We start from the raw sequence: 20,238 nt of genomic DNA, 5'->3' as shown, positions 1-20,238 counted from the left end.
TATATTCTCCATACAAGTACCTGGTCACAAATATGATTTGCAGATATTTTCTCCCATTTTGTAGGTTGTCTTTTCACTTCATGTTCTTTCGAAATACAAGTTTTAAATTTTGATGAAGTTCAGTTTACCTATTTTTTTGTTTGTGCTTTTGGTGTCACATCTAGGATGACATTGCTTAGCCCAGGGTCACAAAGATTTACTTGTATGTTTTCTTCAGAGTCATAGTTCATTTCTTAACATTTAGGTCTTGGATGCAGTTTGAGTTAATTTTTGTCTATAGTGTGTGGTACGGAGGTATTTCACTTCTAACTGTTGTGCATATCTGGGGAATTTACTGCTTTTAAAAAACGTTTGAGAACCCCAAAGATCTCAAAATTGTTCGAATAGATTTTATCTTTGATAGGCGTCTTCTGTATTAAAAGCATTTAGTGAATTTGAAGCATTAGTGTAATGTTTATAATCTTTTTTGTTTGTTTGTTTTTTTGTTTTTTTTTTTTTGTTTTTTTTTTTGAGACGGAGTCTCGCTCTGTGGCCCAGGCTGGAGTGCAGTGACGGGATCTCAGCTCACTGCAAGCTCCGCCTCCCGGGTTCACGCCATTCTCCGGCCTCAGCCTCCCGAGTAGCCGGGACTACAGGCGCCCGCCACCTCGCCCGGCTAGTTTTTTGTATTTCTTAATAGAGACGGGGTTTCACCGTGTTAGCCAGGATGGTCTCGATCTCCTGACCTCGTGATCCGCCCGTCTCGGCCTCCCAAAGTGCTGGGATTACAGGCTTGAGCCACCGCGCCCGGCCCTAATGTTTATAATCTTATACTTAAAGTGTAAACAAAATATAGACTCCTCCATGTTTAATAGGCCTTCTCTTTTGTTTTTTTGTTTGTTTTTTTGAGAGTGAGTCTCACTCTGCCACCCAGGCTGGAGTGCAGTGGCATGATCTCGGCTCACTGCAACCTCCACCTCCTGGGTTTAAGTGATTCTCATGCCTCAGCCTCCTGAGTAGCTGGAATTACAAGCGCCTGCCACCACGCCCAGCTAATTTTTGTATTTTTAGTAGAGGTGGGGTTTCGCCATGTTGGCCAGGCTGGTCTCAAACTCCTGACCTCAGGTGATCTGCCCGCCTCAGCCTCCCAAAGTGTTAGGATTACAGGTGTGAGCCACCGCGCCTGGCCAGGCCTTCTCTTTTGACCAGTGGTTCTGGCCTGTCACCTCCATGCCATCAAACCATGCTACCACAGGGACCCAAAGAGCTGGCTATTTGATGTTAATCAGGGCTGAAAATCGTCCATCAGTGGGAAGGTGAAACCTGGAAGAGAGCGTGGTCACCATTTGTTCAGCTGCAGGCTGCACCATCATCCAGTAGGGGCGCGGGCTGTTCTGCTTCATGAAAACTTCTGATTTGTTACCTTTCAGAGTGTCATTTGTTAGAGCATGTTTGAAATTGTGGGAACCAAATTATGACATCAATTTATGTAAGCCCCTTTTACATAATACACAGTAGAAAATAGTTCTAGCATATCCAAACATCAGAAATGTACCTTCTGAAAAGGATAAAGTAGCATCTGCAGAATATGCCGTGATAAGTGCTATTTCATCACTGTGCCCTTGCAGGGTTATTTGAAATACAACAGTGTCCAAGAGGAAAGCACTGCAACTTTCTTCATGTGTTCAGAAATCCCAACAATGAATTCTGGGAAGCTAATAGAGACATCTACTTGTCTCCAGATCGGACTGGCTCCTCCTTTGGTAAGAACTCCGAAAGGAGGGAGAGGATGGGTCACCACGACGACTACTACAGCAGGCTGCGGGGAAGGAGAAACCCTAGTCCAGACCACTCCTACAAAAGAAATGGGGAATCCGAGAGGAAAAGGAGTAGTCACAGGGGGAAGAAATCTCACAAACGCACGTCAAAGAGTCGGGAGAGGCACAATTCACGAAGTAGAGGAAGAAATAGGGACCGCAGCAGGGACCGCAGCCGCGGCCGGGGCAGCCGGAGCCGGAGCCGGAGCCGCAGGAGCCGCCGCAGCCGGAGCCAAAGTTCCTCTAGGTCCCGAAGTCGTGGCAGGAGGAGGTCGGGTAATAAAGACAGAACTGTTCAGAGTCCCAAATCTAAATAAACTAGTTTTGTTCTTAAATGATTGTATATCTTATTTATTATGGTTGCTACATACTCGGATAGAAGGCTATGAACGCAGATGGGTTTGCAAGTCTGGCTGAACCCTATGTAGCCTGAAATTCTATTTAAAAATAGTTTTTATTCTTTTATAATCATGAAGTATGGTTAGTATAGAAAACATAAAATACATAAATAACAACATGAAAATTACTTGTAATCCTAACCCTGAGAGCGAACTAAACATTGGAGCATTGTTTTCGTGTGTACACTTTTTTCTTTTTTCTTTTTTAGAGAGAGGTTCTCACGAGCAGTGACATGATCATAGCTCACTGCAGCCTCCAACTCTCGGGCTCAGGTGATCTTCCCACCTCAGCCACCCAAGTAGCTGAGACTACAAGGTACACACCACCACACCTGGCTAATTTTTAAACATTTTTTTGTGGAGACAGCGTTTTGCCATGTTGCTCAAGCTGGTCTTGAACTCCTGGGCTCAAGTGATCCTCCCACCTTGTCTTCCCAAAGGGCTGGGATTATAGGTGTGAGCCACCACAGCCAGCCCCATGTACACATCTTTTTACACAAAGAACACATATGAATGCAGTTGAATATGCTTTTATTCACAAGAAGCATTGTCACATTTCATCAAGCCCTATTCTTCGTTTTATTCACTGCACAATATGGATCTATCAGTTTTTTCAACCATATCCTCATTGTTAGATGTTTAATTTTGTACTATTAAAGAATCCTGTGCTGAAAACAATCCTGTGATGGATTTTCTTAAATACTTCCACATGTTTTTGATCATTTCCTTAGGATACATTGTATCAAGGAGATGAATACTAAAATATTTCCAAGTTGCCTGCCAGAAGACTACAAAAAAATTATGTCAACAATAAACTTCACTGTTCCCACAATGCTGAGTAATTTTCATCCTTACCAATTTGATACATTTTATGTGTTCACATATTTAATGTTTTTTGATTCTTGCTTGCCCCCTACCCCTTTTTTTAGAGACAGGGTCTTGCTATGTTGCCCAGGCTGGAGTGCAGTGGCTGTTCACATGATCATTGTGCACTATAGCCTCAAACTCCTGGGCTCAAGTGATCCTCTTGACTCAGCCTCCTGAATAGCTGAGATTACCAGGTGAGTGCCACTGCGCCCTGCTTGTTTGCCTTTTATTAATAATCTATTGGATTTGTCTGTATGTAATAGCTGAACAGCTTTTTTGCTTTAAAGTTCACTTTCTCAGTTTTAAAGTACTGATGGGCAAAGTCCATTTTTTTCCTCCTACTCTTCAGCTGGGGGCTGTCACGGTGTACTTTTTAAAATAGTGTGTTGGAAAGTTCTTTATATAGGAGTAAAGTTTATTTTTGTCATTTCCAGGAACATTAGGGTCATTGGTACTAAATATGCCTAGTGTGAAAGCAATTCTGGTATAAAAATCGTAACAGAATGGTCAGAGAATAGAACCTAATGCAGAAAAAGCTTCAGACAAACTATTATACCTAGATTTCAGATCATAAATAAGATGCTCCCCAGCTTTATCAATTTTTTGTAACTTTCTTTCCATTGACATACTTGGGATCTTGAATTTTGGAGTATGTAACATTTGTCAATTTGAGATTTGGGAATAAGGACTTAAAACATACATAAAATACTGAAACGTTAACGAAATTTAAATAGGAAGAAAGTTTCCTCAAAATTGGGATTTCTGCATGATATCTGTTAAGGATGAGAGTTCTTTAATGTGTAGTCAATAAAAGAAATCATGCATGTGGTCCAGGATAATTTCACTTTAAAAAGTTGGATTTGTTCCAGACTCTAAATGCCTGCTTCACCCTGAAAATGATTGACCTAGAACTATCTACTGATTTCAGTAATGCCGAGTAATTATCATTAAATTCAGTATTTTTTAATACTTTTCTAAGTACAGTCAAGATATATGCAATTAAATGTGGTCTGCAAAGTTGAAGTCTTAATAGATCATGGAAGATAAGAAAGAAAACCACCACCATCTTGAGCTCAAGACAACTGAGATGTTGATGACTTTCCCCTCAAATATTAATAGGCAGGGTAGAAGGGCAGGAAGTTTTTAAACCACTGACTGGTTCATTATCCTGATAAATGTCCATCTTGAAAATTTATTAATGTTTTTTGTATATATTGCCTGATTACTATTTATGTTTCAAAAATTCCAACTATACATTGCTGGCAGAAGCCCACAGGCCTGTTTTCAGTGAATAGCTAGCTGCATGTTGGAGGCTTTTTAAACCTATAAATGTCTTTTTTTCCAATAAACTAGCAACTTAATTTGATGGTAGTTCCTGCCTCCTTCTTAAATATCCCAGTTTTAGAATGTAACATTTCCTATCTGTAGTAATAGGAGGTCCCTTAACTATCATGATAACCATATATTTGATTTGTTGCATAGATTAGGTAGTACAGTCTGCAAATATTAGTCCCTTTCTGTTGCATGTGCTAGCACCTTCAGTTCACAAGGGGGTAAGAGGAATCCAGTTGATCTGAAATACCTTTTGAGTAATAATCTAAGTTGTTCATTCAGAAAGAGTAGAAAAGTCAACTGCATCAAGGTTTTAAAAGCAGCATTTATTGATTGAAAATAAATGTGTAGATAAGCTCTCAGTAGCATGGAATCCACGTTATTTTTTAATGAAGTACATGAAGACTCAGAAGATCTTCCACCATGTATCTTGTGTGTGCTTGTAACAACCACCATATTCAAATGGAGGGGAATTTTCAACATTTTACTGAAAAAAAATTAGAAATTCTTCCTTCAGCAGCTCTCCATAGTTTGACAAACTTGGAAAGAGATAAAAACACACTCCAGTGTTTGTACGTTGAACGTTTATTACAACTAATTGGCGATGTGATAAGACAGTGCTCACGTGGCCTGAATATTGGTCACAATCACAACAAAGCTTAATCCAGCCCAGCATATACAAGTGAAAATATAAACCGTGAAGACATGTTTAGATATGTATAAGTACTTAGAAAAGTGACGCTGAACAATTATATAGCTTTAAAAAATAGAGCCAACTAATGCCATTTTACCTCATTTAACTCTCACTTTTTTATAGGAAACGTGTCTTTTTAAATTTTTATAAGACTTCTGTTAACTAGGCAGTGCCATGGAAAGAAAAGAAGTTGCTGTAAAGTGTGCAGCACTTCTAAGTGGAGGGAAGCAAAATAAATTTGGCTTTAACAAGTACCCCAGAGGGAATATTCATGCTTTAAACAATGACTTTACACATAACACTGTGAAGACAGCAACATGTTTTTTGTAAGATACTGTTATGAAGAATTCCTGGAAAATTAACATTCTCACTTTATTTTGGGGCATCAAAAACAACTCAACTAAGTATGTGATTATGACCACAAAAAAATTCATCTCAGGAGTCAAATGTGCCTTGGCCTTAAAAATTATGTGCTTACTATTGTGAAACAATCCTGTTTCTCATCCCAGATTCAGAATGCCTAAGAAATAATTTTTAGTGTAAGTAGTATTCCAATTTAGTCATTAAAAATAATCTGTATTCCTTTTTTAAAAAAAAAAAAAATGTAATTTCCAATACAAGTCTTTGGAGTAAATTTGCTTTTTAAAGTTTCAACGAAGTTAAGTTTCCATTCATTTGATATGTGACATGTCAATTCCCTTTTTTTTTTTTTTTTTTTTTTTACATATACTGAAATGCTGCACTAGTCTTTGGTTTCACAAAACCAGGTTTCACATTATAATTTAAGACTTTCCTTTGTCAAATGCAATAATTAATAAATGTATACTGCCTGATTGATTTTACATGTACATGTGCCATTTTCATATGTGCACATAATCAGATGAAGAGAAACTGACCTTTAAACCTTAAAATATCCAGAAAAGGATCTTTTTCTGCACCGTTCTAATTCATATTTAAGTCCCTTATCACTTAATTAACTAAAGTTCCCTTTAAAAAAAAATTGTGTAGGCATGAATGAAGCGGCTTAGCAAAACAGTAATACTGACAAGACATCATCTTACACCATTAGCTAACATGGACATGAAGGGAGTGACCATCTACAGTGTGTGAAATGCCACAAGAAGTCATCAACAAGGGAGGAGAGTTATGTCAGTCCAATTTCTTCAAGAACACTACGTGGGGTTTCAGCTTCCTGTGGAGGGAAAATGTGAGACTCTGGTAAGCAGATCCAGGGAGTCTTGAGAATGTGAAAAATTGACATGGAAGAACATGCTTGTTTTAGAGACTCAAGAAAGCAATTTTGTGTCACTGTAGCATTCTATTAGTGACAGTCATTGGTTATTTAGGGTTTTGTGCCCCAAACATTGGAGACCACAAAAGGACGTTTTCAGCATTCATTAAGTACCTGCTAATTACCTACCAATGTGCTAGATGCCGTTGCTGTCATGCAAAAAGCAGTCAAGCCCAATGCAAACCAGTTGGCAATTTATGAAATCACTGTTAATTATATATATGAAAGATAAGTTATCTTGGTGGTAAAATTCAAAACCTCTTCCCTCCGAGTTCCCACAGTTCTTAGCCTAATGTTGTGTTCCATGCTTTTTGTCACATGCATTTATAGAAATGTCTTCCTCTTGGAGTTTTTAGTTAACTGTGTCCACAGCAGCAAGTCTTCAGAAACAGCTATCTTCCCAGACCTCCCCAGTGCATCACTAGAGGCCACATATAGAAAAAATGCCCTGGGCCAAAGGCATTTTTATTCTATGTAGCAACCAATACTGGTTTTTAAATGTCAAAGGAGTTCAAAACAAAGCAAGCATATCCAGAAAAAAAATATTTAAAAATTTCCCGAAGTGGCTGATTTTGCAAATCACAAAATAAAGGACCAAGGAGGCCAACTTTCAGGTATTACTAGCAACGAATTTTGTAATTAAAAGGCAACACTATATTTTAATGAGGGAAAATAATATACATTTTTGGTATCCAGTAATAAACTTACTTTTGCATCCTAATCATGGTACAGCACAAAACAAGGAGAAGAGAAATTATATTAAACCATAAATCTTTAGAATATTAATTGCAAGTAAAGCACTTCATGGTGTAATCTTAAGTAAATTACTTAAACTCTATGGTCTGTTTCCTTATTTGGAAAACATGGATAATAGTACTTACCTTCATATGTTGAGATTAAGTGAGTTAAGGCTCTGCCTAATTTATAGAAAGTGCTCCAAAATGTTAGGTGATATAGTTACACAATTGAAATCTAAATGATTTAGCATTTATTATTAAATGCAAGTACTATATACCAATTCTACTTATAAAGCTCATATGATGACCTTTTAGTATGTCTGCATAGTAATAAAAATGGGTAAAAATCAGCTTTAGTGAAAAAGGTATTTTTTTAATAAGAGTCTAACCTATGAAGTATTCTTGCCCCCTCAAATTGAACCTCAATCTAGTCAGGTTACAGATCTAAACAGAGATGAGGGATATAAGAACAGCTAAACATTGCCACATGAATACGATGGCCAAATCCATAAGGTAGGATATCCTGCAGCATAAATGACCTGGTTTTTAAAAAAAAAATGGCAAGGGGGGATAAAGCAGAAGACTTGTTAAAGATTAAGAGAGACTTAAAAGACACATCAATCAGATACGTGAGAGTCTTGGTTGGAATCTGATTCTAACAAACCAAATATAAAAAGGCATTTTTCAGACAATTAGGAAAAACTGAGCCAGGCACAAGATATTAATTATTAATTCCTGTTAATTTTGTTGGGCATGGTACTTTATCTGTTAGGGACACAGACTGAAGTATTAAAGACAAACTGACAAGATGTCTAGGACTTGCTCTAAGATACTGAGGCAAAAATCCGGGGAGCGGTTGGGGAAACAGTATTAAGTTGATGGTTCTTGAAGCTCAGTGATGTGTACACGAGGGTTCTTTATACCATTTCCTATACTCGTGAGTCTTGAAGTTTTCATGATTAAGTTTTTTAAGAAAGTCCAGTGGAAATGATACAACACCCAAGAATGATGTAAGCCAATCTCTTTCATTTATATTTAGCCTTAAGCATTAAATACACTGAGAATGACATCTAAATCACATATTCAAGAAAAATTTAAAATAATTATATCCATGTAATGTTAAATAGTTTAAAAGTTCATGTAGCCTTGAATGTATCAATTAAATAATGCCTCCATTGAATTCTACACAGTTTACATTCTCAGGTTCTCCATGTAAAAATGTCCCACAGCTACTCCTTGGAGCTGGTCAGACTTTTCCCCATGTGCTCACTGCCTGCAATCTTATATAGCATTTCCTGAAGATAATCATACTGCTTATCAAATATGCATTATTGAAAATATTTGTCCTTTCTAAAAGGCCTAGTTTCAAATAATTATTTACATATTTTATTATTGTGAGACTTGTACAGGTAGAGTTTTAAAATAAATTGTGTTGATAATATAAAATGGAACTTACACATGTTCACACTGAAATTGTAGCTCAAAATTACGGAGAAAAACTGTTATCTAAAGTCATAAAATTTACAGAAACAGAAAGTCGAATTGTGGTTGCCAGGGGCTGGGGGAGAGGTGGATATGGGGAACTGCTGATTAATGGGTATAGAGTTTCAGTTCTGCAAGACGAAAAAGTCCTGCAGATCTGCTGCACAACAATGTAAATATACTTAACACAACTGAACTGTACACTTAAAACTGCGTAAGATGGTGAATTCTGTGTTACGTGTTTTTAACCACAATTTTAAAAATTTGCCTAGAAAATGAACATATAAAACGTTATTTTATGAGGGATGGAAAAGAAAAAAAGTCATTCACATGAGACGAAGTACATGCAATACTTTTATTTTAGACATGCAAGGAAAGCTATTTCAGAATCTACTAATTTAAAGCAAGCAGCTGTATACAGATAGCAAAAGAAGCAACATTTTGTTACAGCTTAGCACAAGGCATCCAACACAAACAGGCATGAGACAATGCATATTTATGTAGCATTAAAACCAGATGAATAACATATTGTGGGGCAGGAGGAAGAAAGGAGGGGAAAAATAGAAATGAAAGACCAATGTTTCTCAATGCTTCCAATATATAATGCTAAATTTCCCATTTGATAGCACATCCAGGTGCTTCAAATGTAATTAAGTGAGAATGTTAAGAATGGAAAAATCTTATCTATGCCTGCCTAATACTAAGTTTACGTTCAAAACACATTTTCATAAATCTTCTTTCAGTGGTAAAATCAGTTGAACATCTTGTGAGATTATTGTTTAATAACTTACTTGACTTTATGCTCTCTAGATACTCAACAATGAATTGTGTACCCGCTTTTTCTGTAGAAATAGAGCTGCATGGTTTTTAATAAAAAGAATATACAACAGTCACCAATATTAAAAGGTTTTTAAAATTCAAGATGTAATACCTACAGGATTAACCAAAGCATTGAAAGTATTTAAATGAGACTCAAATATATTAGGGTATACTAAGTAAATATAAGTGTCTCTTTGATGTTAAAACTGAATGGGGAATTTTTTGAATATAAACTCAGGAAAGGTTGTCATTTGAAAGTTATTCAACAACAGATATTGCAGAACAGACTTTAGGGGCCTTAAAGCTCTAATAAGTTCTTAAAGGGACTGTTCAATATATAGCACAAATGTGATTCAATAAAATGTAGCACTAAATTTCTTAGCAGCTGAATGTTTAACCTTAAATGTTATATGTTTGATTCATTTTAGTTTCATTGTTTTAGCACTTGTATGTACATTTGGAACATTAAACTCATGCAGGGATTGCATGGATAATCCACAAAATAGTTTCTTTTTAACTCAATATTTGAAAGACCAAACCATACTGTATATTTGGCTGCTTGTTTGCTTTTAAGCTATGTTTTGCGTGTGTTTTGTGGTGTGTGGTATATTAAATGCGGATAGTTCATTAATGATAATGTTTAAGATTTAATATTACTCAAAAAAACCTTATGGGATTTATGTTTTGTCAAGATAGAGTTAAATCAGTTTGAGAATGAGCTATATCAAGATCACATATAGAATGAAATAAAACAAGAAAAGTTTGGAATGGGCAGGAAAAATACAATCATTTTAGTTCTGAAATGTTCTACTATTATTATACAGAATAATAAATCACCATGCTGTGGATATTTTCTTTCATATGTATATCAGCATTCTATCTGTGAAATTCTGCATACTCGATGAGTGAATCATTTATTTTTTGGGACATTAAAATATTCATGACGGTATTTTGAAAATTGCGTACATTCTTACACACAGTATACAAACTGACACAGACACAATCAGATTTCTAAAGACGTTTGTTCCTTTGATAAAGATAACTAAAACTTAAGTTTCTGTTTGCTTTCATTCTTTGGTTTAAGGCTGAGTATTTAACTTCTAAACAATGCCCAAGACTTTAGATTCATTTTTTTCTAACTTTACTATATATAGTGTTCAAAATGATGACAGACATCCTCTAGAAATTTTACAAAATCCTAAAACACTGTATTTATTACTAATATTATGAAAAGATTTTCAGTGTAAGTCATCTGGTCAATACTGAGTTGACCGAAAATTCAATTAGAATATTCCCCTTCCACCAGTGTTTAAATTCATTAGTTCATTTGTATTACATAAACTAAAGAACCTAGAGAAAAATCTTTCCCAATAAAAAGTGGAAAAGTAGTCACTCATCTAGTATTTTAAGTAGCAATGAAGGTTTTTTAACTGTTTACTTATACCTACAAAAGCAAAAAATTCAAAAACTTTGACTGAGACTGAGGATATTACTTTTTTAAAAATCTTCAAGACAGATTTTAATGAACTCTCCAAACAGATTTGAGTGTCTACAGAAGGACTTCTAGGGGCTCTGAGAGTTCCCTGAAATTAGAAACAAAATGATGTACAAATTTTCCTGGGGAGAGGGCCCATCATCCTTCAGACTCTCAAAGGGATTATATCCCCATCAGAAAGCAAGTTTAAAATTGCTTATTTGAGTGTCTTTAAAGTATCCTCATTTTAATATTTATTCAAGTTGAAACTTTGAAATGTTGAACTACAAAATCATGTAAACTGTTCCAAGAAGAATATCTAACAAATCCCTAAACTTACACAACCATTAATTACAAAAGTATCTGAGGACAAAAGCCAGTTACATTTTAATCCTCAAAGAATTCCTAAATATTTTAGAGAGATAGCTGCCCTTTTCCCCCAACTCAGAATATAGTGGTATGAAGCAGCAAGTTAAAATCATATTAATAAGAAATTAAACTCCCAACTACTTCATTTTCTTACAGAAGCTCTCATTTTCATAGGGAAATTCTTCTGTATCAATGGCATTAGTGATTCACAGTATTTAATGAATGCTTTTTTGTCAATGAACCTCTGAACCTATTTCCATATTCTGTGTAAAAAATAAATTATAAGCCCCAATAATGGATCATTATCCAAGCAAAATTCCCTATGAAAATATCAGTTTAATGAAGTAATTGGGACTATCCCTTGGGATTTAATGTAATTAGACTTTTCAGGTAATGCTAAAATATAAATAACAAACTTGACAAAATTGTAATTACAAACTGAATTTATATATCCTACTACACTTTGATGCATGTCAGTACTCCAGCTCGTATTCTAGTACGCTTTCTTAAACCCAATGAAACTCTTGCTGTGATACATAGTCTCTGTTTTCTGGAGAGAGAACAAGAAAAGTTTAAGTCTGTCAAATAACCTTTTGCCTAAATAATACCAATCTGTCAAATAACCTTTTGACTAATTAATACCAGTTCTTTGAGCCTTTATATTATAGTTTTTCATCTTTTTCTTTTCTCTCTTAATTTTCTATCATACTATGTAAAAACCAACCATCGAGAGCTTATGCTCATTAAAAGAGGTGGTTTCCAAATAGGGCTGAGTATGCAACCATTCCTCCCCAGGAGACTTACTATGAACTACACCAACAATTCTACAGGAACAATTCTCAATGTGACCACCCACGCATTTCCACCACTTATACTCTGACACACCTTTTACTACTTTTAGGAAAGAAAAGGGTTGATGATAAGCCAAACTATTCTTTACAGCCAATGATCCATATTACTGTACTTAAGTAAGAAATTAGCATCTATTAATTGTGAGAATATTCTTCATAGAGAGAAACCCCTCATTGGAAAAACATCCTTCAAGAAGAAAAGAAACTCTAAAATGCACAAAAATAAATGTATTATTTTTACCATTTTAAGTTGCTTTAATAACATTTTAAATAATTTCCCAGTTTAGACTGCTAGGGTCTGAAAAATTCCGTTATAAATGCCTTAAGGACCACTTAACATTTAAGGTAATTTTTTAGCTAAATGATATGCCCATAATTAACAAAAATATTTTTCTTTCAGATACAAAGAAAGTAGATTCAATTACAAACTCCAGCTTATAATTGAATCGCCTCTTACCACCAGTACCTCTTGTGAGTCACATACAAATTATATCAATTAGGAATTAGGGAGGGTGAGAGTAAAGTCTGTCATAGCACACAAGGGACCCTGTGCAGGCCTAGGCCTACTATTTTGTTCTTCCCCTGGGTACCTGCAGGAAACAGTCACATATAATACTTAGCATAACTATCAGTTTCTTACAACACTAAAACCCCAGTGATTTCAATTAAGTGGGAATAAAGGCCAGAATGAAAACAGTAAGAAAAAATTTTTTTAATCCAGTTGTATTATACAACTATAAACCACGTATTGTCCTTAGTACAGGTTCTCTGGAAACCTATTCTTTGAATAAGGATGACAATGTATTATTTCAACCTGAAATGGGCCTTGAATCCCAGGAAATCTTTTTTGCTCCTCACTAAGTCTACTGCCAACTCCTCACGCTGTCTTCAAGCTATACACCCCTCCCCTTCTCCCCAGTCCCAACAATTCTCCTTTAGATAATGTCATTTCTCAAGGCCAAGAAAATGACACTTTCTCAATTTTGCTCATCTTACTCATGAATTAAATAAAAAAAAAAAGTCTACAGCTTTACCCCATTATCACCACAAAACCAAGGAGAAAGACTCTTCTCATCCAAGACCAATGATTTTGATTCCATTCCCATTCTCCCTTCCAATATACTTTTTTTTTTTTTTTGAGACAGAATCTTGCCCTGTCACCCAGGTTAGAGGGCAGTGGCATGATCTCACCTCACTGCAACCTCCGACTCCCGGGTTCAAGCGATTCTCCTGCCTCAGTTTCCTGAGTAGCTGGGATTACAGGCACCCGCCACTGCACCTGGCTATTTTTTTTTTTTTTTAGTAGACATGAGGTTTCACCATCTTGGCCAGGCTGGTCTCGAACTCCTGACCTCACGATCCACCCGCCTCAGCCTCCCAAAGTGCTGGGATTACAGGCGTGAGCCACTACGCCCGGCCCCAATATACCTTTCTTGTATTCTATTCCTATTTGTCCTTCTTAGAAAACATGCACTTCTACTTTCCACTGCATGAAGAAAAATGTTGTTCTCAGCACCCTAAAAAAAGGACCAGATGTAGTGGGAAGTGTAGGATGACAAACAGCAGAGAGAAGTCAAGTTACACCTGTTCTCAAAACCTAAGACAAGTCCTGTTACCGTGAAATTTCCTAGATATTCACCATACTAGGCTTATGACTCACAAGTAAAACCAACCGGGAAGCTATAACGAACACTGATAAACTAGGAGTTATCTGCAGGCTTAAGTCTTGTTGACATGAGAAGTGCTTAAGTAAACCAATGGTATTGAATATCCATGACTGAATGCCTAAACTGCTGATTATCTTTCTACTAGTACAATGTAGTAAAAGAAAATAATTTACATTTAATGAAAAGTAAATATAAATAAGTGTAATTTCAAGTTATTGCGCTACTGCAGTTTTCCTTATAAAAGGACTTCTTCACTTATTCCTTGCACTATAAAGTGGTATCCTTCGTCCTTCACATTCTAGAACACAATGGTCCTTTTTATTGACCCTAATCGAATTCTATGGCAAAGGATGCAAAGTCCTTACTCTCAACTCTGGAACCCTCTTCCTTGTGTCAAAGACCAAGAAGGCCAGAGAGTATCTAATCTTACTACGATCTATTTTGAGCAATGAATGAAAAAACCAGAAGAATTGAAAGCACTCTGTAAGGTGCCTTTTAGATGACAGGGCTCCCAGTGTCAGTCTTACAAGCATTTGTGAAGTGTTAAGAAACTCAAGCGATTTTTTTTTTTTACATTAAGTTAGTAATGAGTGGCAAGAGTTACATGGTTGCTCCAGATGGTTAGTGTCTAAAATGGCCAAGAGCAGAGAAGTGCTTTACTTTACGTGCTGAAACTTTATTTTAGTAAATTCTACTCTAGTTTTACCATCTGGAGCAACACGATGTATACTCTTTCATTCACACAGCAGCATTTTTCCATTTTTTAAAAATGTATAATACTAAATATATGCTTGTTTTTACACTTCTGGAAAAAAGAGCAGGGGGAACTTCAAAGATTTTCAGAGGTAACACAAGTTAGCTAATATCCTGCTCCTAAGCCTGGGCAACATGGTGAGACCCTGTCCCTACAAAGAACAAAATAATAATAATAATAATAATAATATAAATATAAATATCCTGTTCCTAGATCTTTTCTCACATGATATACTTTGAGTATCCTTCCATATCATTACAAAAAAAAAAAAATCAAACTCATTTCTTTTACAGGTACATCAATTTCATGTATGGTTGTACCACAGTTTTCTTAACCTATTTCTCATTGATGAATATTTAGGTAAGCTTCAAAGGCTTATTATACTAAGCAGTGTGTCTCAGTACATTTTTGTTGCATAAAATTCTTTGAAGTATAACTAATGGGTCAAAAGGTATGCACACATTTAGTCATTAGTAGACATAACCAAACTAATCATCCAAAACAAAATACAACTTTTAAGTGCTCATCTTTGCCAATCCAAGAAGAAACAAACAAAAAAAAGGGTCTAGTTGATTTTTAAATTTGCATTCCCTTAATAAAAGGACCATTTGTTTTGCCTTCATCTGTGAATTACATATTCATGTTTTCTGCCATCTTTTTCTATTGTGCTATTAATCTACTTCTATTACATCTGTCTTATAAATTTGTCTTAAAAATAATGATGACGATAATTTACTACATCTTATAAACAACGCTCTAGTATAGTTATCAAATACTAAAGACAAATCACTTTAGCAGTTAATTGTGCTTTTAAAATAAAAAAGAAGAGGCCAGGTGCACTGGCTCACGTCTGTAATCCCAGCACTTTGGGAGGCCAAGGTGGGAGGATTGCATGAACCCAGGAGTTCAAGACCACCCCTGGCAACATGGCGAGACCCCATTTCTACCGAAAATTTTTTAAAAATTAGCTGGGCATGGTGGTGTGCACCTGTAATCCCAGCCACTCGGGAGGCTGAGGTGGGAGGATCACTTGAGCCCAGGAGTTCAAGGCTGCAAGTGAGCCATGGTGGCGCCACTGCATTCCAGCCTTGGTGACAGAGTGAGACCCTGTCTCAAAACAGGGTTTCACCATGTTGGCCAGGTTGGTCTCGATCTTCTGACCTTGTGATCCACCTGCCTCAGCCTGCCAAAGTGCTGGGATTACAGGCGTGAGCCACCACGCCCAGCCTAGGAATGATTTGTATAGCTATTTGTGTGTTCTTAAGCACATTTATCCTTTCTTGATTTTTTGCATTTTAGATTAATTTTTAGTCAGTTATTTATACTGTGGCCTACATATAATATTGAAAAGCTATAGCAGTCTATAAATGTAAATGGAGTATTTACTCCATAGTGTTAAATTAAACCAAGGCTTCTTAACCTGGGTACAGCTGACATGTGAGGCCAGATAATTCCTTGTTCTAAAGGGGCCATCCTGTGCACTGTAGAATTCTCAGCAGCATCCTTGGTCTTTACCTACTGGATGCCGGTAGCACTGCACCCCAAGTTGTGACAACCAAAAATGCGTCCAAACACTACCCAATGTCCCCTAGGGGCACAACTGCACCACTCCCACCCCATGGGAACCACTGAGTTAATCTAATTGGCTCTAGTTGGTGGGTAAGATTATATTCTAGTGTGTTTGCCTGTATTTGCTAATTTTTCCAGAATGGGAATTTTTATTTTTAAAAAAAGGCATCAGAGGAAACAAAAGAAAATGTCAGTAGGTGAAAAAAGGACTCGAACCTGAAATTTTTCAGAAAGTATTTTTTAATTAAAAAAAAAAATCACCGCCGACACCACAGACTATTCTCTTCGCAGGTCCCTGTGCAGGTTCCAACCCTAGGGCTCATGAATTCCAATTACTAGGTCAGGATCAGCATTTAAGAAAAGAAAAGTAGAATAGAAATAGCAAGGGGAAAATCCTCAAAATTTTGAAAAGCATACAAAGAAAAAAGGCTCAAAAACACACAAAGCAAAATGATGACAACCTGAGAACCAGTGAATAAGGACACTGGCCAAATTATTTTATTTATTTATTTTTGAGACAGAATCTCACTCTGTCACCCAGGCTGGAGTGCAGTGGCCAGATTTCGGCTCACTGCAGCCTCTGCTTCCCGAATTCAAGCCATTCTTGTGCCTTAGTCCCGCAGGTAGCTGGGACTACAGGTGTGCACCACCACGCCCAACTAATTTTTGTATTTTTTGTAGAGATGGGGTTTCACCATGTTGGCCAGATTGGTCTCGAACTCCTGGCCTCGAGTGATCCACCCACCTCAGCCTTCCAAAGTGCTGGGATTACAGGTCTGAGTTTGACTGTGCCCAGCCAAACTGTTTCTTATTAAATGTAAAATGAAAGGCAACATTTGTCCTGCTTTCTGCCCTTCTTTTCAAGCATTTCCATTTCAAGCATTAATGTAATCAAACTTCATTTATCCAGAATGTTATAATAAACCCTGATTGAGTTTACCTATAAAAAAAACTAAAGTACACTGGCAAGAAAAGACTATAGTCTTGTTAACTTTAAACCCAATTTAAAAGAAAGAGTTAGGCTTGAAGGTTTTAACATGAACAGTAGTAATTACAAAGGAGTTACATGAGTTTGTCTTATTTAAGCAAATTCTAAGAGGATTTATATCAAAATGCTTTTTGCTATTAAATGACATTATTGTATATATTTGGAAGCATCTCGTTTTTTAAAACAATTTAAGATATTCTCGAGTTTGACTAGCACACCCAAATATCCCTCCCCTCCCCTCCCCTCCCCTCTCCTCCTCTCTCTCTCTCTCCTCTCCTCTCCTTCCGGAAAGGTTTAGTTCTGTTGCCACCCAGGCTGGTATATAGTGGCATGATCATGGCTCACTACAGCCTGGACCTCCTGGGCTCAATCAATCCTCCCGCCTCAGCCTCCCAATTAGCTGGGACTACAGACACACACCATCATGCCCAGCTAGTCTTTTTTTTTTTAACTTTTTGTAAGCACGGGGTTTCACCACATTGCCCAGACTGGTCTCAAACTTCTGGGCTCAAGCGATCCACCTGCCCCAGCCTCCCAATGTGCTGGGATTACAAGCGTGGGCCACCGGGCTCAGCCCAAATACTCTTAATTATATCAAGAGCTGACCTTTAAAAAATCCAAAACTTCATATTAAAAGAGATGTTATTCAATACTTCAAAAAGTACTTATTAAAATAATTTTAAGTTACAAAAGCTTCATTTTTTAAAAGAAATCACTTTTCTCCTAAGATTCTTACCTTTCCATTTGTGTGCAGTCCCACAGATTATTACTTTCACAAAAATATAGCATAGTACTAAGATATATCATGCAGCCCCCAGCACTAAAACAAATCAATTTTAGCAGCACTAATCCTCCGTAGAGTACCACTTTCTAGATGAGGCAGATAAACAGCTGCAAATCCAGTAAATCTATTCATAAAGTGGATCATCTCAAAGTAAAAGCAAATTCATGAGTATAATGCTTGCTTTTGGTACCTCACTTATTTTGCATTTCACAGATTACTTTAGTGAGAAAAAATACCAACAGCAAACAAAGCTCAAAAGAAAAAAACACCACAAATTTCAAAATGATGCTGTTAGTATAAAAAAGAAAGGTTGACACATCTCAAAGCGCTAATCAACACCATCATGCATCAACCGCTAAGGGTTAAAGCCCAAATGCCCAGTATTTAGCTATTTGATCTTCACGGATCAAGCAAGGACTTAGATATCATCTCACGTGCAACAGTATTTGCATAGCACTCCATTTTATCCATGCCACAAAAATGGTAAATTTAGTAGTTACCAATAAATAAGTTGGGGATCAAAGGAACTAAAGCCTTAGACTGCTCTTTATCATAAGATATCCTCAGACAAACCTCCCCATTCTTCATTCTGGCTCTATAAAATTAAAGAGCAGAGAAAAACTGGTAAGTGCTTGACTTTACAGAAAAAAAGCCATGCTATTATTTCCTTTCTCATTATATATGTGTGTGTTTAAACAAATCCAACTACAACACCACCCCCCACCCTATCCCTCCAAAAATCTAGCTTAAAATAGGTGGTGGGGAAAAGTATTCCAAGTATTGCGAAGAGTATCAATTTAGGAATTTCAGCATGTTGTACTTTAAGAATCAACTTCAGTACCAGTGGCATGTTAAGACAGCCAAACATTAAAAAATGGATAATGGGCCAATTTCTGGGCTTTACCCCCAAATCTAATTATGTATTCATACAACCAAACACCAAAAGGAATAAACATGAAGTTTGGTCTAGAAATGTCAAAACTAATCCCTTATTTACCAAGTAATGAAGTAAAATAAAAAAAGATATCTGTATTATCTAATCACAATGTCTACTAATATTTTAGCAACTATTATTTGAATATACATTTAATGTTACATTTTTATTACTGACTTTAATATGCTAACAGAAAATCTGTATCCACTGACCTTCTTCCCTATTTGGCTACAAAATGAAGGACTACCTTAAACTACGTGTTTATACAAATTGGGTAAGAGACATTTTTTAAAATTTTTTTCTGAAGAAAATAAGCATTCTTAAGGATAGAAATGTATATTTCACAAATTTTTAAAAAATCAAAATCATTGAGATTTGCATATACCTTTAAGCCAACAGATATAAGTTCAAAGTCATCTTTGGTGCTTAGAAATAATCAATTCAAGTAAAAGACCTGACACTAAGTGGAAAAATCATGATACATGAAAAATTAGATTAAAATTAACCAATTAGGACTTCTACTACAAATGTAAGTCTGAATTGAGATCTTCACAGCTATATTTACAATTTCGGAAGCAGAATCATTTCATGAAATTGATTAAGTGAATGCTATATCCCAAACTATAAAACCCAAAAAGTTATAAATCCAGCATTTTGATCAATCCAACAAGAAACAGGTTGAAAAGTATTATTTATATCTACATATCCAATAAAAAATTCCAACTGCTGATAATCTGGACAATAAAAATTTGCAGTCTAAGAAGTCAAAGATAGCACTGTCTTTTCCACATAGAAAAACCTCTGGGAGAATTATGAATTTCTCACTGTATAACTGAGAAACAAAGAAGTTCGTATCTAAAACAGAACATTTAAAATATATATACCAAGACAATACATAACTGGGGTTGGGGGGAGTACACAGTGGTTAAGATTTTACACAGCTGTGAAGCCTAGTAGATCTGGGTTTAGAATCCTGGTTTTGCCAGTTGCTAACCAGGTGGCCTCAGACCAGTCATGGAACCTCAGTGAGCTTCTACTTTCTCATGAGGCTACCTCTAACCTTTCACAGGATGTCTTGAGGATTAGCACAGGATGCTTAAAGCAAACTGCTGAGCCCAGGGCCTCACATACTCAAGCATTAGTTACCATCATAATTATTTTTGTTGTCATGGTATCCAAAACAAAAAGTTTTCCAGCAGTTTGTGGAGTGCTTTTTCTCTTATTCCACTCGCTATTTTATGAACATAATATTCAAATACTCTCCCACAGATGTAAACCTGTATCATGCATCAAAAATATAAATGAATCTATTTTTAAGAAACATGCATCGGCCCGGCGCGGTGGCTCAAGCCTGTAATCCCAGCACTTTGGGAGGCCGAGGCGGGTGGATCACGAGGTCAGGAGATCGAGACCATCCTGGCTAACATGGTGA

The 20,238-nt window shown here is 36.4% G+C and overlaps 1 protein-coding gene and 1 long non-coding RNA gene across 2 annotated transcripts in view; one reads left to right on the top strand and one right to left on the bottom strand.

Annotated features, from left to right (window-relative positions):
- Positions 1-2,131, top strand: part of ZRSR2 (zinc finger CCCH-type, RNA binding motif and serine/arginine rich 2) — a 33,249-nt gene extending 31,118 nt beyond the window's left edge. The window contains exon 11 of the mRNA XM_003917441.5: positions 1,608-2,131. Within this exon, the coding sequence (XP_003917490.1) occupies positions 1,608-2,113 (506 nt within the window). The 3' untranslated portion in view covers positions 2,114-2,131. The remainder of the gene's footprint in view (positions 1-1,607) is intronic.
- A 2,569-nt stretch (positions 2,132-4,700) lies between these two features.
- Positions 4,701-20,165, bottom strand: LOC116271814. The gene is made up of 2 exons (XR_004180573.1): positions 18,373-20,165; positions 4,701-6,279 (listed from the first exon to the last, which is right to left on the bottom strand). It is a non-coding gene; the product is annotated as an uncharacterized LOC116271814 (long non-coding RNA).
- Between the last annotated feature and the right edge of the window lie 73 nt (positions 20,166-20,238).

Source organism: Papio anubis, chromosome X (assembly GCF_008728515.1).
Source record: "Papio anubis isolate 15944 chromosome X, Panubis1.0, whole genome shotgun sequence".
Classification (NCBI taxonomy): domain Eukaryota; kingdom Metazoa; phylum Chordata; class Mammalia; order Primates; family Cercopithecidae; genus Papio; species Papio anubis.
Note: the sequence above shows the minus strand (reverse complement) of the source record. Positions and strands in the feature narration are given on the sequence as shown.